General features: G+C 39.4%; 1 protein-coding gene across 8 annotated transcripts in view; it reads right to left on the bottom strand.

Moving 5' to 3' along the window:
- SPIRE1 (spire type actin nucleation factor 1) overlaps positions 1 to 26,533 on the bottom strand; it is a 128,521-nt gene extending 101,988 nt beyond the window's left edge. For 3 of the 8 annotated variants that reach the window (XM_068192759.1, XM_068192742.1, XM_068192793.1), the window contains exons 1-2: positions 25,899 to 26,533; positions 13,965 to 13,999 (exon numbers count right to left, since the gene is read on the bottom strand). In XM_068192759.1, coding sequence (XP_068048860.1) covers positions 13,965 to 13,999; positions 25,899 to 26,205 — 342 coding nt within the window. In that variant the 5' untranslated portion in view covers positions 26,206 to 26,533. The remainder of the gene's footprint in view (positions 1 to 13,964; positions 14,000 to 25,898) is intronic. The other 5 variants (XM_068192782.1, XM_068192763.1, XM_068192788.1 and 2 more) reach the window with 3 other exon arrangements.
- Positions 26,534 to 27,141: the final 608 nt, after the last annotated feature.

The raw sequence follows: 27,141 nt of genomic DNA on the forward strand, positions 1-27,141 counted from the left end.
ACAAAGAGCTCTTAGTTTATGTAGAAACTGTCCAGGCTCATATGTTCAGAAAACATTTCATTGCTGGCTTCACTGCAGGTAAACAGTGATACAATCTAAATCAGAAAATGAAATCTATCCAGCTGCCTAATAACAATGACAGCCTAACCATCTTTTTAAGATCATTTAATAACATTTTAAAATGGCTACATTATGGTAACATGTGTTGGGTATTTTAAACATTACAATCCATAAGACTCATTAAGTAACAACAAACTTTATGTAAGTAACATTAGGTTCAGTGAACTGAAGTTTCTTCTAAAACTGGTGATCAGTCACAAGGTTCTATGACTCTTGAAATCATCATTTCACTTAAAGAGGAATTGTTTCATCCCACCCCAGATATTTACATATTCAAAATGAGCACATATCTGCTTACCATACCTACTTAACAAAAAGCTACCAAGCCTCACTTCATTTTCTACTTGTGCAACCCACAGTAATTCCTGATGTTGTTCTACATGCCTGCAAAGTAAGCAATGCCATACTGCTCCTCACAGGATACACCGATGTGTCTGCTCTGCTTTCTTTTGTGTGCTATTTCACCATGACAAAAATAAATATAAATAAATACATACAAAGACTCCTATGTGTTTTTGCTTGCTGTGCATAATAAAATATGATCTTTGTATCCAGAAAATAATAATAATAATGCAAAGTTTAAATAAGATCTCTCATTGTCTCTAGCTTCAACAGTACTCCAAGATGGAGCTCATGCCTTTGTCTCTTATGTTGTGCTGCCACATTAATGCTCTACTCTGAGCACTAACCTCCATGCCCTCAGTATTTCCCAACATGCAATTCAAAACAAGTGGTGGTAGATTAAAGACAAGACAGAAAGAATGTACTCATACCCATGAATTACATTTTCAAGTAAATACAGCTACCACTAAGAAGTTATTTTTCTATGTTTGGGTGGGTGGCTGTCTGCCTATGTGTTCTCCACAGGAGGGTGGTGAAAGAGGAGCAGATTTCCTGAAGAGGTTGTGGGATGTCCAACCCTGAAATGCAGCTAGGCAAGGTCCATATCAACCACATTTAACTTGAAGTTGGTATTGTTTTCAGCATGTTAGCCATCTACCCCAGATGACCAGAGGTCATTTCAAACGTCCCTTCTAAATATATTATTCTGTGATTCCATAACATTGTAACTTTGGCTGATTTCAAGCCCTGACTCACAAACAATACACAGGCATTAAAATGTAGAGGCCTTCATGGATGCAAGGACCCAGAGCCCTGCACAGCCCCTGGCAAACACCACTGCTGCCAGAGTCGTCAGCAATGCCACAGTTAATGAAGCTGCAGAGCTCCTGGTGCTCCTGGTGCCCAGGCTGAAGAAGTCAGTGCTGGATACCTTCCCAACATCAACTCTAATGCAGCTAAGGCTCATGAAATAAATGGCAATCAGCAATGCCAACATGACCACAGCTAATAGAATTTGTCTTGGCACAACACACTAGCCATGTGAAAAAGATTTGAGTAAGGATGGGCAACCCCCATAGTTACTCACTCCACAGTGGAAACAAAAAATCTCAGAGATAATATGAAGGGCTCAGACCCATGAATGTTAAAAGACAATTCTTCACATTCGGAGCAAGTTATAAAACTCATTAATTTTATGCATCCACAAGAAAAACACATATTGTCTGTATAGGAACAGTTGTCATAGGATCTTCAATGTCTTTTCATAAATAATATTGTGATTAACAGGAAAACCAACTTAATTGAAAGAAACACTAGTGAATATTGCCAAAGGTACAAATTCAGTAAGATTCAGTTGCATCGTTCAGTCTCATGATACAAGAATCAGATTGTTTAGCATCTTATGACCTAGGAGTATTCTCTGCAGGCTGGAAAAGGACAATGCCTGTTTTTCTTGACCCTAGAAATTCTGCAAGACATTCTTAAGTCAGCCACTGTAATGGAAGAAGCCGTGGAAATCAGAGACTTTTTGCAGTAGTTACATCTCTAAAATGGACTGCGGCAGCATGAGTTACTCCTCCACTTCAGTGTCAAGAGGACGCAGTGCCCACAGTCCAGGACACAGCCCTCCAGTCCTGGAGGTCAGAGGCCAAGGACAAGGGATAGGCCCAAGGAGGTAAGGGAGATACAGCACCTGTAAGAGTCAGCTGTACACTCAGAACCCTGACTCTCTGCAGCTGTAGGTGCCGTCAGAAGGTGCAGTGGCAGCACTTGCGAGGCTTAGGGCAACCAGAATTTAGCAGGATTTGCGGCTGAGGACAACTATTTGCTGTATCTACTAATATCTGATTCTTTTGCTCAGAATTTTTTAGCTCAGGACCTCATAAGATCTGCAGATGAAATCCTGCACTACAATGCTCAGCACTCCTGCCATTTGCAGCCCCTGGGGCCACGGCAGAACTGGGTTAAGACAGAGACAACAAAGGAATTGGCCTGGAACACAAACAGGGCCAACATGGTTTAAATAGCCACCCATCACCTTTACAAGGAAGGATTCTGCAGATGTGGGCTTTGATTCCTCTGTTTGTGGGATTTGAATCCACTGACAACTCTACATTTAGTTACTGGAACTCTCTGGAGCAGCAGAGATACTCCATGTGTGGGTGGATGACAAGAAGAATGCTTTGAGGAGACTGTTCTCTGGAGGCAGATTGCAGCAATTTAAAAGAAATTTAAAAAAAAAAACAAAACAAAACAAAAAAGGGCAGACTGGAATCGTCATTCATGGAGGAGCTAAAGAGATCTGGCACTAAGAGGTGACAAGCAAAGTAATTAGAAAATAATTATTTTAAGGGAGAAAGGGATGTAAAAGAGTAGAAGTGAGTCATGATGATTTCAACAGAATGAATCATAAAAAAGTAATATATAGTTCCTGTTTTACTGGGTGACTGAGAGGGACGGGCATGCTCCTAACAAGACATTAGCAAGACCTTAACTAGATCTTTGCTCCTGCAGCCATTAAACAGGGGGAAAGCACAGCAACCAACATTTTTCTATCTTCTATTCAGAAAGCTTTTTGAAAACTTGCTTTCACAGTCACTTTATAAAACCTGTAATAGGCCATGTCAAACAAAAACCCCAGTGTCACACAGATTCAATTAGTGGTAAACAACCACACAACAAAAATACAAATGCAATTGTCTGTTAATCCATGTTCAAATTTTCATGCCAGGAAATGCAAGGCACTGTATATGTGTATCTGCTACAGTGTCCACTGTCTGCTAAAATCCATTTATCTAGATATTCACACAGACATAAGATTAAAGAAACAAGATCTCCATACATATACAATCCATTTTTTCCAAAAACAAAAGGTCAAGCCACTGACAGGAAAGTGCATGGAATCTTATTAGTCTGACACTTTGTGTTTCCATATGACATTTCAAATGCTAGAACAATTCAAAAATGCTATTATACACTATCTATTCACAGTGAGGTTCCGGCTAGATTTAATGATCATATCTTTGTTCGTTATACAAGTGCAAGAAAAAAATGATACCAGTCCTCTGAAGCAGATTTTGTGAAATGAAATTCTGTTTTTAGGACCCAGAGCTTGCTCACTTCTAACAGAATTTTTTGTCCAAGTTCTTTGTCCTACTACTTACTATTATAGTAATACCACACAGCAAAGCCAAATATTATTTAATCCCCATTTAAATGACAATAGGCCTAATTTGTTTCACTACCATTCCAAATGCTGCAGTAAAGAAGTTTCCTTATTTTGTATTAGTTCTTCATGCTTCTATCCTTTATTACTGGAATAATTTCCCTTTATTCACACTTAAATATCACTTCTAATTCAAATTCCCCACATTTGCTTTTTTCCTTCTATGAAACTGTTCATTTTCCAAACATTCTATATGTCTTTTAAAATGCTTTTTCTGACTGAAATGTATACAAGAAATCTAGTTGTAAGCTTGTCTTCCGTGTAGGAACAAAGCTCAGTTTATCTATTTCCAGAAAGGGAACAATAGAAAGTAAAGTCTGATTTTATACTAGGATGGCAACATCTACATGTATAAACCTGAAAGATAAGAAATTTATTTTTAAAGAGAATGGGCTATTACTTCTATAGAATTTTAAAGTATTTAAGAAGTTGATACAAGAAATAAAGAATAGACTAGCCTGAAAGTAAATTCCTAGTTATCTTGATGAAATGTCTCTCCAGGGAATTAGTAATTTCTTGGCAGGTTAAGTAATGAGCTTGTTATTTTGGGTAGTTTTTTAAATCTGAAGGAAGATCTTGGGGTTTGTGATTAAGGCTTAACAATCTAGATTCTATGCTGGCTCCACCATGTAGTCCAAATGTCACACCAGACAATCCGCCTGATGTCATCAAACTTAAATTTTCTTTCTCTAAAATGACAATGTTTATTTTCTCCCAGCAAAACATTCATCTAGTCTGCTTTAGTGTCTATATACATAAGTCCCTGGAGCAACGCATAGAACCAAAAGTTCATCATGCACTTGTTTACTCCTGGTCTGAGTTTTAAACTGTGAAGTCTGCTACTACATCTGCGTATATAACAAGCATAACAAGATGTAGAAATCATCTGAAGGATCTGAGAGCTGTAGGCAGGCAGCACTCCAGGAAGCTAGGAGTGCAGGAATAAGAGATCTTAACTTTTAAACAAACATTTTCCTTCTGTAAGAGAATTAAGTACTTTAAATTGAAAAATAATTTTGCTATAATGTCTCTAAATAAGTGGCAAAACTCTCCCCATCACAATGGGATGTTTTTCTTCCTTTGTCTCAACCCTTATATATATATATATATATATATATATATATATATATATATATAAAAAACAACCCTTACCTATGTTTTTCAGATTAACTTTTTATTTCTCATTCAACAATAAGTCCAAAACATGAAAAACAAATAGCATTCCAGCACATTTTTCCCAGTGCCAGTGGTTTAAATGTTACAGGTATAGCCATGCAGCTGACTCTCCATAAACACGCAGTGTTACTGTTCAAATGCCCTTTATGCTGTGCAATGGAAGCACCAGACTCTGCATAAAGAAAGCCAGGTTCAGGTTCAGCACTGGTTCTCTATCAGATCAAAATGACAGCTCACAAAATTTTGAAACTAGTAGAATTTTGAAGAAAAATTCACTATAACAAAATATCTGTGTATTAAATAAAATCAAAAGTCCTTGAGTATAATCAGTTGGTCAATGAAAGCTAAAACTATTATGATAAAGTAATGCTGGATGTTATTATTCTGGCCAATAAAGTTCATTAAGGACATTATTTCTGTTACTGTACAGACAGATAAAAAAAGAAAGAAGAAAAGGGAAAATAACTATTTTTCTACATGCCTTACTAGTTGTAGATTTAAAGCAAACACCAACACCAAGCAACACAAAATTATAAAGAACAGCTCTTTGGAAAATTACAAGGCAAAAAGGTGGTCAAGGACCAGAGACCAGAATTACTTGACTGTTTTCATGCAGTTTCAACCGTATTTATTTTCTCCATGCCCAGTGACATGAAACATTTCAGGAAGACTTAGGAATTGCATGGAGCTTTCACTCTGAGAATATAGGTGAAACACTCAAATATTCAAGGACAGGCAACATGCTCAGAAAAACAAGGTCATTTAAGATTCTAGAAAGTACATTCAAAAGATAGTGTTGATTCACAATCACCAAATAGTGAAGGAGTTTGAGATATGTAGTCGAAGGATACATGCATGCTTTTCTCATCTATGTTCCCTGAACCACTTGCAAGAGCTTCCCTTCAAAGCAAACAACGCATGGCACATCTTCCTAACAAACAGACCAGATGGAGCAACTTGTTTACTATGCAGTGAGTGTTTGCTTCAGATCTACAACAGCAGAAAGAAGACAGCCTGAATGTGTAGGCCACAGGTGAAGCAAAATGCAACATATGGCAATCCCAAAGCCACAACGCAAAAACTTTGAAGAAATTATTCCTATCATTGCTAAGAAAGGAGTAGGTGGCAGGCATTTTGCATTAGCCAAGACAGCCCAATACAAAAACCACAAAGCCTGAATTACCATCTTGGCAACAGAGAAGAGAGGGCTGCTTTTAGCAGACAGCAATTAAGGATTTGGCAAGCATCTGGAGGAAAGGAAAGGGTGCAAGTCGAAGATAATGCCAGTATCATGGGTCCAGATAACAGAGGAAGATAAAGACACAATGAGAAATACACAGCAGAAAAATAATGAATTCAGATAGCAGTAAATCATCCACTAGGACCAACAGAAGAAACAAGCAGAAGAGCAGAGATCTGTGAAAGCACACATTTGGAGCAGAGAGTCATCTCAGCAACACTGACAATCATCACATATGCTGCAGAGGCAGTAACACACACCTGCAAAAGCAGATGATTAACTTTTTGATTAAGGAGAAACAGAAATAAAGGAAGTTAATGAATTAATTATAAAAGATTTTGGAAGAAAGCAAGAGAGGAACACTTGGAAGTAAAGGTACAATACAGGTGAGAAACGGTGACAGGAGACTTGGACAAAGATGTTTCAGGGACTAATAGGTGGAAGAGAAACATTTGTCAAGTTAACAGAGTACCTCTATTTTCTTAAATGAAGCAGGAGTAAATCTACTAAGTGTGAACAGCTTGCCTTGTCCTAGTTAATTATTTAACCTTTACTGAGGGTGAAGTACTAAAAGCATTACAGGTGCTTCATAATTGCCACTGGTTAATAGAAGAAAGGGACATGATGAAATACACACTTAGAATTTAGTCTAATTTTATATGTGTGTTTAATTTACCCTCTGCATTTCCTCTTGGTAAATACAAGTGTTTTGCTTCACCTGCTACAGCTCACAGCAACACTAAAGGCTAATCCAACAGTTCAGCATGGAACATCTTTCTTTCCTTCATGCTATTAAGAAGAAATCTTGGAGCTTGCTTTGTCTTCCCATGATTGACATTACAGACATGTAACTGGCAGACAAAATCAAACAGCTTAAGATGAAAATGTTCACACTGGTAGGTCATGGGGAGCACAGAAACTTACCAGTTGCTATAAAGTTCACTTGGGAACAAAAGCTCAAATGAATTGCACTGTGTCGAGTCAAACAAAAGAAAGCACAAAACTAACAAAACCCCCTTTTGCCTCAGTGAGCCCCAAGACCAACTCAGGATCCTCTCTGCCAAAGAAAGCATGCAGTGCTGCACACTCTCACGACTCGACTGCAAATCTTGCTTTGTTCAATGCCTCAACTTCTCAGGTCAAGGGATTTAGATAAAAAGCTGTATGATAAATGTTCGTGTGAAGAAGAACATTTAGTCACAGAAGTGCAAAGAAAAAAATATAGTTATTTGGATATGTATTAACTAAAACGTAGAAACTAATTTAAAAAACCCCATGTTATTTTCAACAGATTGTTTTCTGCTGATCTCGCTGCGTGCAAGAATAAGCCTTATGGTATTTGAGTCCTGGAAGACAGTGTAACAGTGAATTTCTGAAGCAACCATGACCTATCCTGTTATTGACCTACTGAAAATGCATATCTTACTAAAATTCCAATTACGCTTTACTCTTAATAACCCTTCCCTAAGCTTTTCCCTAAGTAATCTTTAGAAATCCTGTGATGGACATCACATTTCTCCTCCCTTCTCTGGCAATAAATGCAGCTTCTTCATGTCCACAAGCACAGGATAGCAGTTCTTCTTGCTTCCAGCAGAGAGACAAAATAACAGAAGGCAGCAAGAGAGATTGAAGACCAAATAAAGATTAACAGCACTGTCTATTTGTTCATTAAAAATTCCCTGTGTTCATCTGCATTAGGTCAGCTAAAGCTGCATTTTAAAAAAAGCCTTTCATAAGGATTTGATATTTTCCCAAGTATAAACATAGCAGGTTGGAGCACTCTGAATTCACCTTGTTCATAAACAACTATTTTTCTCACTTTAAATCTCTTCACATTTTGAAAACAAACTTACTGATACTGTCTTTCAATCCTTACCTCATGTTCCTAATGGCTGAATTTAAAACAACATTTGCTTTTAAATTGGGAAACTGGTGCCTGGTAACTGAACTGCTGAAGTGAAATAAAGTGTTTAGCTCCCTTGAGTTCCTGTCTTCTTTGACCACTGACCAAATTCAAAACTGATTAACAAGCAGCTAGGCTACCTTAGCTATGTTAAAATTAGGCATGCCTAAAATTAGGCATGCATGTTATTGTTGAAATAATGCTGCTTAGATTTTCAAGGAACTTTATGTTAGAGAGCCTCTAAACCCAGTCATACAGAAATGTAAAAATATTAGGCATCAGTTAGAAACACACAGACACAAAAGGTCTGTTTGAACAACTTTCTATCTTAAGATGATTTAATAATCCAGAAAGACTGTAACATTTTACAAAAGCAAAAAAATCTAATGTTCTTCATTAACACTGTGAATATCTACTTCAGTCAAAAGAAGTTACTCGTGTCCTACAACATCAAATGTAAAATATGGAAGCAAAAAATGCAGCACAAAATGAATGCAATATTATATTAAGGTACTTAACCAGCCCACTAAAGTGCTCCTTGTTCATCTGAAAAAACAAAAAAAGAAAATGCACTAAAGTCTCATTTTCCTTGGCTTTCCAAAAATCAAATACCAAACTGAATCTATTCAGTACTCCAAAATTCATCACTGCAAGTAAGCACTGTATGGACTGAAGTGGTGCAAGGAAAGAAGAGCTGTAAACAACAGGAAATCTTCAGAGACTGAACTGCTTTGTTTGCTTTTCATCTGTCATTTAACATACATTTTATGTATTTTATTCTCATCACCTGTGTATGTCCTGCACTTCTTATATTGCGGATGTTGAATTTCTGAGTAAATAGAGACATTCAGGAATAGGGGTTGAGTTAGAGTTTGTCCCCTACAGATCCAAAAGCTAATGGTATCAGGTCAAACTTATCACTGAAACTGAACTTACTGAACTCCAGGGTGTATTTTACCTCAGTTTCAGCACTGCCCTAGGCAAAGTCCTTCAAGCAATAACAAAGAACTCCCACCATGCAACCACACAGTTATCCTCTTTTATTCATCCACAGAATGCATAGTCCTTATGTTATTGTGCTCTGACTATTAACTTTTTGGAAATTAGCAAAGAGGTAGGAAAACACAGCATCTCTAACAGAAAATTAATAAGTAGCAGAGTTCATAGAAAAATGTCATATAATCTCAGGAGGCTTCAAGAGATTTAGCAGAAAAAAAAGATATGAGACACAGCATTATTATTTCATACTGATACTCTAAATTTGTATTTTATTATACAGAACAACAAAGAAGGACAACACAAAGGGCTGTTAAATTGTTGGTATGCAAACATCTAAAGCTTATTTTTTTCTTCCAGTTTGAATGAGCAATCAAATTAGTCCCTTGGTCTGAACAGACAGCCAAACATGTCCACCAGCACTGGCTTACTCAAAAAATAGCACTTTAAAGCTAATTGATATGATAACTATCAATGAGTACATATGATTGCTGCCATAGGTATGCGAGCATGCTTCTGATTAGATGAGTATCTTCTCAAGCACAATTTAATAGAATTTATATAGAAAACATTCTGCAAAAACTAAAGAGCTGTAAAAATTATGTTACTCTTCCAAAACTCTGAGCCCTCTTTCAGATTCATGTAATCTATAGTTGCAGACTTTTCCATCTCATCCCATGAAAAAAAGGGAATTCTGTAGTTACCAAAAGCCAAAAAAAAAAACCACAGGAAAAAACCCCCAAAACCAAGAAAACCCCCAAAACATCAAATAAACATCAACACTACTTAACTTTATGTTCTATTATTTGTGGTTTTTGCAGGCAAAATGTTCCCTGGAAGGGCCCAAGTTACTGCAAGACCTAGTTTTCCACCAGCCATTATCTGAAATTGTCAGAAGACCAAAGGTTGAAACTGCCTGTGGATTCTTCCCCAGTTGATTGAAAGGTTTATCAGTGGTATCACTGGAATGGAGATTTCATCATAAATCCTGTGTGACTTCAGGGCGTGTAGATTAATAAAGGCACATCATATACTGCAAAATTACAAAGCCTTTACAAGGAACAGCCAAATTCTCTTCGAGAGCTCTGGACAGATGGCAGGATTTGACTATCACTAAATCAGCTTAGTCAAATACATTATTAGTTCTCCAACCCAATATTTGCTGTGTATTCCCAATGAATGAAAAATGCAATGTGTCAAGCTTATAACACGTAAACATCAGAAATACATTTTTCTCCAAGATCAATCTCCTCCTGATGTGCTAGAAACTTATACAAATTACAAAATAACAAAACTCCTCTTGCAAAAGCAGCTCATTACAAAACACTAAAGATCAAAACCTAAACTCTACTTCTTTGTGCAATTGCTATTTAATTGTCTGTTAAGCTGCTTCTTTGCCACTATGGAGTATTTCAGGAAAATCTGAAGGTCAGACTGACTGCCAGAGAACCCCCACATCAGTGAACAAGCATAATGGACTTTCAGGTATCTAAAATAACAGGTCCCTCAAAGGCTAGAGTGCAGCTTCTCTGCGAGATAATTCCATCAGCAAGGGATGAGTGCTTCACTTATCAAAACTGCCACACAATGCTCAAGCACATATTAATGCTTGAGAGAAAAGACGCATGATTCTGCTTTGGTTTCTGGAAGGCAATTCAGAGCTCTTGTTAATTTTCCTCTTAAAAGCACAAGGAATCAAAAGCTTTCATAGAATTACCAGATTTGTAACCAAGCATTCACAGAGAAATTTATTTTTTCAGTACATAACAAAAACTTATTTTGATGGAAGTCACACGCATTCATATTTTACTAAAAGAAATAATTCTCAAACATTTTTGCCTTTCCTCTGTGCAGTGACATTTCTCCTCCCTTGTCACCATAAGGTTAATGCTCAGGAAGGAGAACAAAGTGACTATTACTGTACACGACAAGGATTGTTTGCTGCAGCAATTACTCTTCAATCAGAATGTTACTTTTGTTTACACTCAACAAAGATAAAAATATGAACCCTAGATATTGCCATATGCTAAATACACATTTTACACTGCTTGAATTATGAGCAGGCAACACACTTTAATACAGGTGTGGCATGGCTTTTAATGTAAAATTATGACACCTCTTTTGAAATCCTAACATTCTGTGCTATTAAATACCTGTTCTCATTTTCATCTGCATGAGAGAGGTAGTTAATTTTATTTGCATCAATACACTGAACTAACAGGTATATTCTCATTTGTACGACAGTGAAAGCTGTATTCTTATAAGCTGCATATTTATTCTCCTGAATTATTATCTAAAATACAGTCAATGCTTCAAGTTTCCAATGAAAAGGTTAAAAAAAATTAGGTCCATAGATGAGTACTGTGATTTTCAATGTATGTTAAGATTTTTAATAGTGATACCAGGAGCTCATGAATAGAATTTGCATAGACAGCGCACAGTCCCCCCAAAACATTTCTACAATTGATTCCTTCTGTGATTTGACTTGGACTGAATGGTGTTGAGTAATTTATTCACCATTGTTTAGGACAGGCTATTTAATTCACTTCTGGCTCTTAAACAGCGTGAGAGGTTGCGTGTGTCTCTGTGTTAGCGCACGTCCTGGTTAACTGCATTAATCCCACACAACAGGCCTGTGCTCACTTAGGTGGGTAATTTCAAATAGATGGCAATTAAACCCTCCTACATATGAATCACTTTGCATTCACAGAATACTTTCTATGTGAGCACTAAATATTTACAAATGAGGCTGGCATATTTTATATAATTTCACCACCTCGACTGAGATGACTAAGGAACGCTATCATTATGTACAGAACAGAGTTATAGGTAGGTGCAGATTAAACAAGGTCACCTTATTCCTTACTCCCATCTTCCTATTATGGCTATGGCACTTGGACTCTGAACTTAACACACCACTCATAATGCGGGCTTGAAATAAAAGGTGTCCCAATTCTGGATACTTTACATATTTTGTAAAAAAAAAAAAGTTATGATTGTTATTCGTTAAGATTTTAAGACGTTTCCCACATATCCTAGTATGTTCATTTAGGCCACACTCTCTTCCACAGGAATCAAAAAGATGAGATGAGCTGTCTCTGCTGAATTCCTAGTTCTGAAAAACACAAACATCATCAACTTCAAGTCTAATGCTGCAACCCCAAAGGAATTTTGAAGGAGGAAGAAAGTTACTGACTCCTTCACAGCCTCCTTCAAAATGACAAAGATAAAGAAAAGAGTTAATATGGTAATGGTCACAGTGCTGCTTATTAGAGACATTCTAAAGTGAAATCTCTGTCTCATGGGAAGCTCCAATCTGCTTTTCAACTATCAACAAATACACTTTTAGAAGATCAAAATTAGAAAACTCTTTTCCCATGGAAGATGAAATATAGCATATTGAACTGACTCTCCCTAGGCATTTTCATTTGAAGCAACAGCACTACTACTTTCCCAAAATGAAGTACTTTATGTTTTGTTAAAAACATTTTAAGAGTGCTTTATTTTCTGTATTTTTAGTGTTAGGGCCTTTGATTACTTTCCTTTTAAAAAACACAATACAAAATTGCAAACATATTTACTATGCAAAGCATATGACACACTAGATTATAATTTGTAAATAAGGCACTAGATTTGTGAACTGAGATTTTGCAAATCCTGAAACAAATGCAGGATGCATTTGTTTAAACCAAACCACACAAAGCAATAAAGCATGCCTACTTCCAATTTCTGTACTTCCATCTGTTATGAATTACTCCTTACACTGTATCCTGCAAAAAGAATATTTCTAGTTTATTATTATTAATAAAACTTGAAATAAACCTGAATAGCCTTAGCATTTTACAATCTGTTGTTGAATTAGCTGGTCTTTCATTTTGTCTTTATAGCCAGCCATCATCCTGCACAGTTTATCTACGAATAAACCGCTTGGTAACAGTACTTTGTCACCTTCACATATATTATTGATGAGAAAGCTGACAAGCTGCCAATTAAGATGCTCCACCGCTTGTCCCATCTCCAGGTTCATCCTGAGGTACGGATGGAACAGTTGCAGTGAAAACTCAGTTTTACATTTCAAAGAAAGTTCAAAAGCAGTGAGAAAAGGCTGCCCTGTAAAGGACACAGAAATTGTATTTATTGCTGGAAAAGTTTATTTGATTAGACTGCATTTTTTACTCTGTATGATAATAAAAATTAGACTGTGAGTCCACATCTTGTTCAATTAGATGTTCTACTTAGTTTTGCATTCAGTCCTGGATTAAATCTAAGAATCTGACATATAAAAAAATTACAACACGAATCACAGTTTAGTAACAAATATACAGATTTAAATAACGGTCAAGATATAAATCAAGCAGATTTAAGTGGATTTGTGTTTCTATTGTTAGCCCAGCAAGACATACAACAATATTTCTTGGACCCCAAAACATTGCCAAGTGATAAATTAAAGGGCATAACAAAAGTATATGAAATCAGGCTGCTTTTAAATGAACAAGCAACCCTGAGATCACTTGTATTCTCTGCTTCCACCCAAATTCTCAGGTTGTGAAAAATCACCAAGCCATTCCATAAACACTAAGTATTTATTCCATGACCGATTAGTCCTTTCTAAAGTAAGTATAACAGAATAATTCATCCAACAGAAATTACCTACATTAAATATTCTTTAAAATACACATATGTTTTTAAGAGATTAATATCAAATGAGATTACACTGGCTGCATCACAAATCTTTAATCTTGGTTTTGAAAAACCACACAGCCTTTTTTTCCTGTATTTTTGAACATGAGACTAAATATCCCATGTTAAAACACACTTCTCAGCTGCCAGTGAAAGTCATAAATAAACACTACAACTTTGCAATGATAACTCCACACTGTAAGAAAACTACATCTATACTATAAGTGAGAAAGAGCTGAGCTAAATCACCACTAAGAGAGAATACAAAATACTTCTCTTACCTCCATTTCTGTGCAGTGTAAACGGCCTGATTTATCTGTAAGAGAAAAAAAAAAAGTTTTCAGGTAAAGAGACGATGGAAGAACAAAACTAAAAAGTTGAATCACTTCTCTTTTTTTGAGTAATTGCCAAATATTCCTTGTCTTACCTGAATCACACATTTCAATAATGTTTTTATTATATATGCATCTTGGTATTAACAACAAGAAGGCCCTACCCTTTTTATTTGGATCCTTTACAATACTGGCTTTTAAAAAGATGTGTCTTTAATGTCTAGCTTCATTATTTAAATCATATGATTGATGTTTAGCCATGGAGGGAATATGAAAACATGTTGGCTTAAATTAAGCAGTAGCAAATAGTTATTTCAAAAGAATAAGCAGCATTAATTCATAAACTAGGGAAAAGCCACTGTTTCATCTGATACTTCTGGGATTTCAAAGAGTTCAACAGAAATATGAAGTTCAAGTAAATTAAAGTTAAAACATTACTATACTATTTTTGTAAGACCCACTTGTCAATTTTTGCTTTTCCTCTGAGTTCAGAAACATCACTTTGGAATTGTATAATAAAGAAAAATTAAGTTTCTGAACTGTTTCATTAAACTGAAATCTCAGTTTTCTGAAACACAAAACAGTTTTATACCAAAGTGGCTTGACAGCTTAGCAAAAAGAAGACTGAATTTTCACAGTGCATTAGGAAAGCATCATGTCACTAAAAGCAGCAAGTTTATCATTTTGTATTAATAATCCTTATCAAAGTAGGGTCAAGGAATCCTGACAGGATGATTTCCTGCTGGAAAAAAATTATTCAAGGAATTTGATTGCTCCACAGAAATCTATCCATTTGAAAGGGGATCTACTCAAAACTTTAATTTCAAAACACATGGGTATAAAATTTTACATTTTTTGTTTTTAGTTTTTCAGCTTCATTGCATTCACACTGCTGGTTTAGAATTTGCAGCTTTGGACCCAATAGCATAGAACCTACAAAATGCATGGCATAATTCTGAGATCTTGTGTACTCAAAAACTAGAACAAGATGCATTTTCTTGACTGTGCATGCGTATTCTAAGAGCACATGTTCAGGTGATGATTAGGAAGGATTTACTGCAGTAGTTTGGAAAAGCCTGTGATTTGTACCCATAACTGGAAGGACTATTTTATCAGACTGGCTGACAAGCCCAAGGAAGCTCAACCAACTGGCTGGCACAAGGCTTGCACAGAGGAGTGGTCCCACTGACTTCATATGACAAATGTGAACAGCATGCAAAACACTCAGCTCTGGGAAGAGTCACCTGCACAGAAAAACCTAATTTTTCATACTGAACTGGTCACCTTCCCTTTGAAACTAAAGGTTAAACACATCCTGAATTAATAGGGAACACCCACCTAACAGAGGGAAAGTTGTTTACTTTCCTTTTGAACTGTTGCCAAAGCAAGCTAACGCTTAGCACTGGTGTCTGACTTCAAAACCAAGAGCAAAGAGTGACCTGAAAAGGCTTTTGCATCACATATTATCTTTTCAAAAGGACTGGTACCTCCACATAATAATTTTTTTGTGTGTAAAATGGTAGCATTCACATGATTGTTAGAAACTATAAACAGGGGAAATTTGCTGAGAATGTTTTTTAACTGCTAGGATTATTAGCAGATTTATTAATATTAGGGGCTACTTTTGTGAAGTCATATGACAGGTGACCAAAACAATGTATCTTTATGATACAAGATGATACAAGATTAATTCAGAGAAATGTAGTCAAGACAGGGGAAGAAAAAAAGCACATGCTGTCTTTAAAAAGACATTACTTTTTAAAAAAATTATTACTTCATTTAAAAGTACTAATTTTAAACCTATAGCAATGCAGTGCATACACTAGGCCACCAATGTTTGCAATCACTGATAGCTTAAAATATTCAGACTTGCATGTCCTACTGTCTAAGGGAACAGGAGCCAAGCTGTCCACTAGATCCTCTGAGTAGCACCAAGCACTCATTGCTGCACCTCACAGCAGAGCTGAGATCATATGAACATCCTTTTAGCAGAAGTCCCAGACAAGTCCTGAAGCACAGGAAAAAAATAAATCACCCTGGGCCAAAACAAGAATGATACAATTTTAATTTCTGAAAGTAACAGCAAGAAGCTCATCTTGCAGCTCCTTTGATAAACTTCCATGAAAGCTGTTCCTCAAGGAAAAGCACTCAAACTCTGGAGTGATTTTTTTTTTTTTTTTTTTTACAATTAAACTCAACTATCTATTCCTATTTACACCACTATTTAAACCCCAATAGTACTGTCATGAGTGCACGTGCTGGGGCAGGAAGGGGGAATAACAAGTCTTTCATGCACCCAGACAGTATCCTAGCTGGTGCAAGTGACTGACAACATTTTAATATTCACTGCATTGTGGGAATTATTAACCATTCCATATGCCTCTGTACCATGAGACCGGCTACACACTTAGCAGATTTCCCAAAGCTGTTCACAGTCACTTGTGGACTCTCTCCATTGGGAATTTACTACATTTCTGAAAAGATCATTAACAATACTGTTGATGCATGCCCATGCATCTATCAAGACTGAAATGAATTTGCTTTTATATGGCCCCTGCAAGCCAATTTATTTATACTGGCTTTATCTATAGTGGCTGGGAATAGAAATTTCTTCTCTCTTCAGCTGACATGACTGAAAAGCAGTAACTCATAAATGTAGCCTAAGGGTCACACTCCCTTCATTAGCACTGGAGAAAAAAAATTCCCCATAAGTCATAGAACAGTCTCTGTCTGCAAGCAGGATGAAGTGCTTTTCTGGTAAACAGGTGAAGCCTTAAAAAACTATTTCAGCTGTTGATTCTTAACATAAATGCAGACTTTTCCAGACTTCAGAACCATTCAACTACATATTCATCTGTGCAGCATTTTTACCACTCTTACTGCCAAAAAATATTCAACAGTAATTTTCCATTACAGTTTTCAAAAAAAAGCTAATGCATTCTTTACTAGTAAACAGCACAACTTTAACTGTCAACTGCAGTTTATAAACAAACTACAGTTTGGAAACTTCGATCATTTTTCACTCTCAGTTTGTTGAAATGCAAATACTGAATTGTTTTTGAAAGAAGGAAGGTGACTTATATTGGAGGTTTCCTGTATTTCTAAAAACAGTCTTCAGAGGGACATATTGACAGGAAAAAAAATTCAAAATAAACTGCAAGCCGTCACATTCATTTTCTATTCTTCAAAATTTCTATTTGAAAAGTATTCTTCTGTCAAATCCTGAGCAAGAGGAGTCATGACAAACTTTCCTCAAGTACTAGGGAAGACTATCTCATCCCTTCAGGCAGGAGCTCCCTGTACTCCTACCAATGGTAAGAAGCACACATTTAAGACCGAGTTTTAAAAGCAACACAGATAACTCAGTATGCTAGAATGGACTGACCCAGGGACAGCATGTGGGATGTGGGATGACCCAGGACAGCATGTGGGATGTGCCAACCCATCTGCACTCCTCTATTTGAAGAAAAATCAAGCTACTGAGTTGACTTTAGTGATGTGACACCACAATCACACAGCCACCAATTTGGCTATAATCAGCTGGTCTAAGAGCCCTGCAGCTCAGAGCATCTCCCTAGCCTTCCTCTAGTGTCTCAGACTCCTCTGCTCACATCCACAGGCAGTTCCTTCAAGACAGCTTCTTCCAGAATTGAAAGGATAAGCACTGATTTTTCTGGCAACACTGTGCCTGATGCACATATGGGCAACAAACTCATTTTGTATTAAAGATTACTATTATAATTAAATGTCACAGCCTACTTCTGCAGGTTTGGAGTGAAATCAAGCTGGTATTGCTAAAACAACAGAACTTAAGTTGCCCTCAGGAATGACAGATACTGCCTGTATGTACTGGAGGACAGTGGAAGAAGAGGATGAAGAAAGAACATAAGGGCTAGCCTAGGGAAAGGGAGCAAGGAAGAACATGAGTGTCAGTAACTCAAGTTCCTTGAGCTGAACAGTCTTTACTCATGCCCCCCAAATTAACAATAAACTGAATTTGTATTTGCTTTCTAGCTTTTACATCTTCAAGAGGCACCATAGCTACAATAGTGAGCTTTTCTTTGCCCTTAAGAGAATGAAGATTCCTCAAGTAAGAAAATAAAAAGAAGTTCAGACTCATGTTTAAACATCCAGAAAACTGAGTTTTGGTAACTTTGGAATTACCAAAAACTGGAGATTTGGTAACTAATCTGAAACTGGTCAGATTAGTTACCAAAAATGACAAGTTCATCAATACAAGAGTCAAGATGAACACAAATAAAAGGAATGGGAATGAAAGAAGAAAGCAAAGGCAAATGTGCCACAGAAGGAAAAAAGATAAACATGCAAAGAATGGGATTTGTAATTAAATGAAGGGAGAAGAAAACATCGATGTAGAAGAAGTGAGCCAGGTTGAGGACAGACATTGAAAGCTTGTAAGATAAAAAGAAACAGGAAGAAAAAGTGAAAATATAAAGACAAATATAGGCAAAGGATATCTTAGGAGTAAGATGCATCAGGATGCAGGAAAGAAGGTCAAAAAGAGCGAGAACATGAGGAAGTAGAAGGAAGCAGACTGGGTTAGAAGAGGTAGAGACCCCCTCAAAGCAGGAAGCACAGAGACCCAAGTTCTTAAGAAAAATACTTAGGCTTTGAGGACCAACAAATCCTTCCTTTAAACTGTAATTAGAAGATAATAAGAAATGGGATGACGTTTTAGAGCTTGTGGCTTTTTGGATATGACTCCTGATTTCTGTATCAGACTACAGCTGATGACTTAGTAATTACATGCCTCATTTTTCTGTTTAGGAAAAGAAAGAGAAAACTAAAAATTTTAGGAGAATACAAGGAAAATTATTAGAGATGTTTCTAGATCAATGGCAATCAGGACTTTCCTTACCTGTGCCAAACTTTTTTCATGCCTTCTTTTTTCTCCATTCAACACTTCATGGAAGTTACTCCTAATTTTGAACAGTCATAAGCACTTTTTGTCTATTGCACAAAGTAAAGGTAATGACTAAGAGGTCTTCTGTTTTAATACCCTGCTAAATTTTGAAAACAAAATATTTTAAATTGCAAATTAACAAATCCATGCTACCTTAGTGCTACCTCCTAAGACACAATTACATGGTCGTTGTCTTGTCTCCTTTCTATTCTGCCTAAGGCTGTGATCAGCATATGAAGTTTTCCTTGGGATCACATCAATTTTTGTTACTCTAAGATAAATACTTTGGCAGTTCTGCATCTCCAAGTAGTGCTGAACTCCAGTCATAGCTGTGAATCTCTTCTGTAGATGCTTAAATAAATACAGATACTGCACTCATCTTCCTCTGGCCTGTACAGGTATCAACTCTTCCCCAAAAAAAGTGTGAATTCACAGAGTTCACGGGTCTTGATTTTTATTTTTTAAAATTTCTGTTACTCTGATCATATTCTATTTTTTCTCGGAGCTACCCAATTGCCTGCTCATTCAATAAGTATGTGTGCTCCTGGCAGACCTGTGACTCCATTCAAGTCATCAGCAGTTTCTCCCATTATTTTTGATGGATCCAGAGCTTCAAGCAGGTTTTCTAAACTGATAACTCAGCACTACTGGATCTGTTAAAAACTGTCACCAGCTGTTAATAAACTCTCTCAAGTAAATGAAAAAGGAGTTCTCTTAATTCTTCTCTACCTCAGCTATATCTTTGCACTATACAAAACGACTCATCTCCTTTTGTTCCTCTTAAAGTGCACAGCAATAAAATACAGTAATGCAACCATAGTTGCGTGTGTCATGCAAGCTGTTTTAAAGTTTTATCAGGAATAAAACAATATTGTCTCCTTATTGGATCTGATGCTGTAATGTGATAAACTAATTCAGAAACAAAGAGTAAACACTCCTCAGTTTCCTTTTAACAGTTATTATGAAAAAGCTTCTCCACTTTCATGAAAATATGTTCATTGCCAACTTGGATGCAGGATGTTACATATCATTAATCCTCTTGTTACCTGCAACATTCCTACTGCACACTTGGCAATCACATTCAGGCTTGGGTAAGACTGATCCACAGCTCTGCTGCCAGGCGGGGTTGTTACACTGCCTGGTTGTTTGTAACTCTGATCCTGTCCTGCTCTGAATCATCCTGTTCAATGCTCTCTCTCCCCTTCTCTCTTCCCCTTTGTCACATCATACACTGCTACGGTCTTCATTTTCAAAGCTCTGCTTGTGCTCCCCCAGTCCCACCCCTCATCTCTCACTGGGCACTGTGGGGTAAACTATCACCTCCAGCCAACCCTGAAGCTGGACTCCATTATCCATTACCTTTTCTGCACCCCCCCCCCCCCCAAAAAAGCATCTTTGTTCTTTCTCCAGCAATGCCCCACGGGGACATGATATTAACTCTCCACAGCAACATGGCAGATGTCTCATTTTTCATTCTTCTCTTCAACTGCCATTAACAATGAGAACTAAAATTCCATTTTCCTATCTAAAGCAACATTTCTTATGCATTAGAGAAGAAAATCTCTGTTAAATCTAATCTTTCACTTTAAGTCATTATTAATGCCAGGGGCCCACCCTTCCTCCAAGTTCTTCTTTCTAAGTTCAAATGTCAATGTTTTCCTTAGGAATAAATGCAGTTTTCAAACAACACCAAAACAGAGTTCATTCGTTCACAGGATACTTACCATCTTCAGTAATTCTCCATACAAATATTGGCAACTAAGGTCACTTACCCCTGTTGGCAATTTCCTTCCATTTCTTTTATGCAGCCATTTGAAATATGCACCATTTTTTTAATCAAATACATTATTTTGTTATGCTGAGATCTTTTCTTTGCTTATTTTGTCCTCCCCTACAAGAACTGCCGACAATAGGACGCCCAGCATCTGCTGATATTCACGGAGAGCCCACTTAACCCCCAGTGCACGGGATGCATATATATATACGCCATGACTGGAAGCCTTCCAGTTCATGCTTACGTGCTGGGAACCACACTGATGACAGAAAGCCTGCATAAATAAGGCCAAAGATTTCTCTCCCACAGATCAGTAAAACAAGAAGAGATAAAAGCAGCAATCCACCAAGACTCCTCTCTGCTGTCTAGTACTAATTTCTTCCTACTTGACATTCAATATTAAAATACCTCTATAGCCATGTATCTTAAAACTCTTGCACAAGAAAGTGAGACTCAATACATCAGACCTTACTATTCTTAAATGCAGATGTTTCTGAATATCCTTGAATTAGATTTGAATTCCGAACACAATTATGTCTTCATCCTAAAGGTACTATTTATTTTAGCACTATTCATAGCAACACCTCTTTCAAAACTTCAACATCAAGAAAGGCTACTCCCACCCATCATCTTTAAAAAAGGTCAACAAAATTAGAAAAAAAATGGTAGTACGTTCATTTTCCACTAAAAATCATGCATATTTTTTTCAGTAATCCACCAAGGACTGACAGATAAGAACATCTTCATGCACACAATTTGCATTTATTCATCCTGTTTCTCTATTCTTGCCTTCCAAAACCTAAGCACACAAGGATGTAAGAGGGACATGGAAGTCATTAAAACTGCCAAGACAACATAAACTATTCTTCTCCAGCATGTCTCACCCTGAGCCCTCCAAGTCCCATGAAAGCCACCATGCAGTCAACTTTTCTGTGATCTTTTTGATTCAAAGCCAGAATACTCCATGCATTATGCCCTCCTGCTGAACACCTGGCAGATTTCCAAGAGAAAAATCTGCATGGTACTCACTTCTAGTAAGACCAGCAGTAATTTCCTTGTGTGCTTTCTCTCCTAGGGCTGGAGGATGAGGCAAAAGGGCCACTGACACTACCCACAGTTCAGGGTCTCAGGAGGGAGATGAAGACCAAGGAGCACCACATTCATACCAGCCCTGAATAGCCAACAGCTGGAAGTGAGCCCAACTCGGTGTTCATAATATCCTTCTTTGCCCCTTTCCAAGATCCTCATGGCTGTTCACACTCTTCAGGAGCTCAGTGTAATGCCCAAAGTCGGTGGCCACCTCTGCTAAACCAGTGATCTGGCACTTACAAAACATGCAGAGAAAACTCTCATTTTACTAAACCGACTCACCCCCAAAACTGTTCAGTTTCCCACCTCTGAGAAGGAGGTGGCACAGCCTCTGTGCTGAAATGCAAGAGCTCCTTATCCAGCTTGCAGCAATGACACAACCCCAGTGAAACAGCCTCCTCCACACCCTACAGTATCCTGGTGCCCCTAGATCCTGGGCATGATGTCGACTGCCAGCTCTTGTGCTTGTTTTCTGCTCCGCTATCTATCATTTCATTATTGCTTCAACTTTATAAAAACATGTGTAAATGCTGTTCTGCAAGAAGAGAGCTTGGAGAATAAACCACATGTTTATCCCAAATGTTTTAGCTCATTCAGAAGTTTTTTTTTATTGCATCTCGCACTTTACTGGATGCACTGTTAGCTCTTTTCATATAAATTGCAAGTAACAAAGACTGCTAAAGCACCCATTACTTAAAATAAATTCCACACTTTATCTCAAATTTCACCATGGGTATTTCGAAGCAATCCACACTTCTGTGGTACTTAGATGTCACTAAGACAACCACTGTGAGCTTTACATTTATTTTGCATATTCATGCAAAATCTTCTTTATTTTTTACTTTGGTTCTGGAAAAATAAAAAGGTTCACACTGCTCTGTAAAAATATGCCTTCATGCGCATCTCTAGAGCAAACTCCATGACACAACTGCGTTTGCTCCTGACGTTGCTCGAGCCCCACTGACAGGCGTGACTGATCACATCGTTTACCACAATCCTGGACAAAGCCCGAATGTTCACTACCCAAAGACACCATTCTTCAGGGATTCCTTTATTTGCCCACACAGGATTCTGTTGTTTACTAAAATAGAAACTAACAGCTAATATTTTTTCCTGTGAATTATCTAAACCTATGCACCAACCTACACCTATACATTTTTTTTATGTATTACTAGAACAAAGCAGCTTTACAACTCAGAGCATGAACCCACAGAACCCCTATTGCTCTAACAAACCTCCTGACACAGGCATTTAAATCTAAATTGTCTGAAATAAAAGGCAGGAATCCTTCCTGATCCTCCTCTTGTCAGGGATTCAGGTGATATCAATGGTGACATGAAAATGAAAACTGGGCAGCATTTTCATCCTTCATCTTTTTACTTCTTTTTAACCAAAATCTTGTATTTTTTTAAGATAATGAAATATTAATAGATCACACAGATGAAACTGGAAAGATTTGAAAATCAGTTTCTGGTTTTATTTAAGGATGGGATTCAACTCCAAGGGCATTTTTCTGCCCCACTATCAGCGAAACTCATCTCATTCCTATCTCAAGGACATTTTTCTTCAATTTCTATGCATTGTTACTTGGAATTTCAAGTATTGAGCATGAACTGGCAAACTGTTTCACAAGAAACTGCTTTGGAAAAATACCATCAGTTTCTTCATAATCTGTACTTCTTCTAAGAGAACTTTAATTTCGTATCTTGAAAGTAAAATTACTGTGACCATACAGCTTCAGGGTCTGTTACACTGTACTGCTCTCCAGGCCACAGAGCCAGGGCACTGGTTCTTCCTAAGCTTTCACTGGTGTGAAGAGAATACAGGAGCCTACAAACACACACCTATTCCAGAGGCTCAAGCTGTAACTGGCTGAGGAAGCACATTAATCATCACCCAAAGAGAATGCAGCAAGCAATAAGGAAAAGAATAAGGATAGTTCAAAAGATACCAACGACAAGCAAGCCTTCTGTCAGACCTTCAATATTCAGTATAGTGAACTCCCAACATTCAATGTATCACATATATAACAATTGCCAGTGAAAACCTGCTCCAGATTTCACAAATCAAAGAACACACAAAATCCCTTGTGAAAGCTTGGAGGCTGAGCGGCCTCTGTTTCCAAAGTCCATTCAAAGTTAGGTAGATGAGGAAGGCCAGGGACAGGGAGATGACCCCAGGAGGAATTCTGCCTCTTTTCAAGCCCAGGCACCTACCAGCCTGCAGCTGATGGAAAAGCGAGTTCACCGAGGATGCTTTAGGAATGGACAGCTGGCAGAAAAATCCCTGCCTCTCCTTTCCTATTATACACACTGGAGGGGGTACTCTCCCTGGGACAGCTCCTGCCTCCTGCTTTCCTGGGAGGTCTTCAAAGACTGCTTATCTTTGTTTAGGTACATATACACACTCTCTTAAGAGTCTCAAGGTATAAGGACACACATGTGGTGTTATACAAAATAATACATACACTAATAAGGTGGAAAAAAGAAAAATAGGGCTGGAATATTTAAAAAACCCTCATCTATTCAAAAATTTAGATGTGGTATCAACATACACAGGTTAGCACATGTTGACTAAAACATTTTCACAGTAAAGCTTTAATGTAAAATAAACATGCTGGATATCAGTGAGGGGCCTGAACTTTATATCCAAGTATATTCAACACCCTCCTACAGCCAGTAATGATAAGAGCAAAGCTAAGTAATGGTAAGAGGAAATAGGGTAAGTCCACCAATAGCAAGAAAAAAGCCACAAAAGAAATACATAGTAAACTAATGTATTTCCTGCAATAGGAAAAGAGAAAAGAAAAAGTCTTGATGTCATCTCAAAAGACTGCAAGCAAAAGCAGCACACGACATGCAACACAAAACTCTTCAATACACTTGCGACATGCAGATGCCTTGGTCAGGAGAGCATTTTCCTGGAATTTCTGGGTGTTGGTCTGGCATTTAATTAACGTTAATTAACAAAGACCTATTTTTTTAAAACAATTTTAAAAGCACACCAGATCATATTTAAATGAAAGTCATTATTAGAATCATTATAATTGCAGAACTAAATTATGTCCTTTCTTCCGCTAAATATATTTTGATATTTGCATGTACCACTAGCTCCAAACTGGATTACTGCATGTCTCTGCCAAAAGACTTTTCAGGCACTGTATCAAAAGGCTTCATTAAATTGTAACACCAGGCATAATATTCGTGCTCTAAATGCTGAGGGCTCCATTAATCCCATTTTGTGAATTTTCCACTGCCTTCTGATTCACACAACTTTAAAATGCTGAAACCTCTGTCTCCTCGGAAAATTCTGTGACGTTAAACGTGGACTAAGCTGATACCAGGGAATACCATCATGTGTTGGCCACATCCTTCTGCTGCCCATCTTTGATTTCTTTTCAGAAATTGATCTTTACTTGCAACAAAAAAATACTGCTTTCCACATTTAAAATCAGAAGCTTTGAAAGGCTGAGAAACAGACATGCGCCCTCAATTTCCTTTCCAATGCAAAATACGCTTTTCTGGGCATTTTAACGAAACAGATGGTAGGTGCTAAGCCCCTGTACACGGCTTTCTCACTCACTTAGTGTCAGCACACAGCTAAATGGATATATTTCTAATAGGTGCCTTTTGATGCCAAACTGTTCGGGAGCCCCTGCGGGATGCACACGGCCCGGCCGGAGGAGCCCAAAGAGCAGGGAGCCCGCAAGAGCGGCGCTCCCGGTGTGCGGATGACACGGGATTGATTACGCACCAGGAGAGACGACGCAATTATAAAACACTGGACCCGCATTCGCCTGCCCGTGCCCGCACGCAGGCGACCGCATCCCAGGAGAGGGGTTCTACCTTTCCACGCACGACACCGAGATGCCGCAGGGACGCACACACACAGGCACACACATACATGCACGCAGACCCCCCACATCCCCGGCAGGACCGAGGAGCCAAGCGCTCGCCCACCGCGACCCTCGGGCGGGAAGGACCGTCACGTCCCGGACAAAGGCTGATGGAGACGGGCAGCCGCCCGCGCCCGACCCCGGGCTGCTGCCGCCGGAGGCTGCGCGGGGTCGGCGGCGGCGGCGGCCCCCCGGCCTTACCTGCGGCGGGCGGGGGCGGCCGGTCGGGCTCGTCCTGCTCCAGGGTGACGGCGCCGTCCCGCCAGACGCGGAGGTGCGCGGCCGCCGCCCCCAGCCTGGCGGCGGGGGTCTCTCCGCGGCGGGCGCGGGCGCGCAGCGAGGCGCAGCACTGGTAACACACGGCCCACGCCTGCTCCTCGTTGATGGGCTGGTTGTAGAGCCGGAGGATCTCCTCCAGCGACAGCGCCTCCGGCTGCCCGCCGGACCCGCCGCCGCCGTCCTCCTCCTCCTCGGCGGCCGGGCGGGAGGCGCCGGGCTGGGGCTCCATGCCCTGCGTCCGCCGCGGTGCTCCTCGCTCAGTGACCGGCCCCGCCGCCGCGGCAGCGGCTGCTGATGCTGCTGCTTGCGCTGATGCTGCTGCTTGCGCTGATGCTGCTGCCGCCCGGTCCCGCCGTGCTCATCCTCTCCGCCCCGCTAGTACCACCAGGCCGCCGGACGGACAGCCCGGCCCGCGCGGCAGGCAGCAGGAGCCAGGAAACAGGCAGGAGTCAGGAGGAAGGCAGGCACAGGATCGGCGCCCGGTCCGCCCGCTGCCGCCGCCGCAGGGGGAGCGACAGCTCATAGCAACGCAATGGCGTCCTCGTCCTCGCCCGCCCCCGCCGCGCGGCGCCGCCCGCCGCCGCAGCGCCCCCTGCCGGCACGGCCGCCATGGCGGGCGCGGGGAGGATTCACTCGGGGCTGCCACGGCAACCGGCGCCTGCATCGCCGGCCGAGCCGCTCGGCTTCCAGCTCTGCCGGAGACACCGACAGACGCGGTGCACTCGGCCCACAGCCCTCGGGCCGCGGTTTCTGCGCCGGGTGTTGGTAACCAGCACCCCCAGAAACAAGCAACTCCCGGCGGGACGTGGGATGGCACGCCCTGCACCCCCAAGTGTTAAACACTTGACACCAACCCGCGCCATCGCGGCTACAGCGAAACATATTAGCAGGGCCCCGCTTTCATAGCGGGAGAGCGAGTGCCTTTGAATTACAGGGTCTGCCCTCCCAAAGCAAACCCTTCCTCCGGGAAAGCTCCATCCTCGGCAGCAGCAAGGCTGGAAACGTCCAGGGTACACAGAGAGGCTAGCAGAGTTAAACCAGCCCAGTCGGGAAAGGGAACAACAAGGGAATCGTCTTCCAAGCCGCTGGGAACTGACGTCCCTGCCCCTGAACACACCTGAGCACCAGAAGGGCACAGCCCTTCACGCCAGATTCGCCCAGGCAA

This window comes from Anomalospiza imberbis, chromosome 1 (genome assembly GCF_031753505.1).
Source record: "Anomalospiza imberbis isolate Cuckoo-Finch-1a 21T00152 chromosome 1, ASM3175350v1, whole genome shotgun sequence".
NCBI classification, from domain to species: Eukaryota; Metazoa; Chordata; class Aves; order Passeriformes; family Viduidae; genus Anomalospiza; species Anomalospiza imberbis.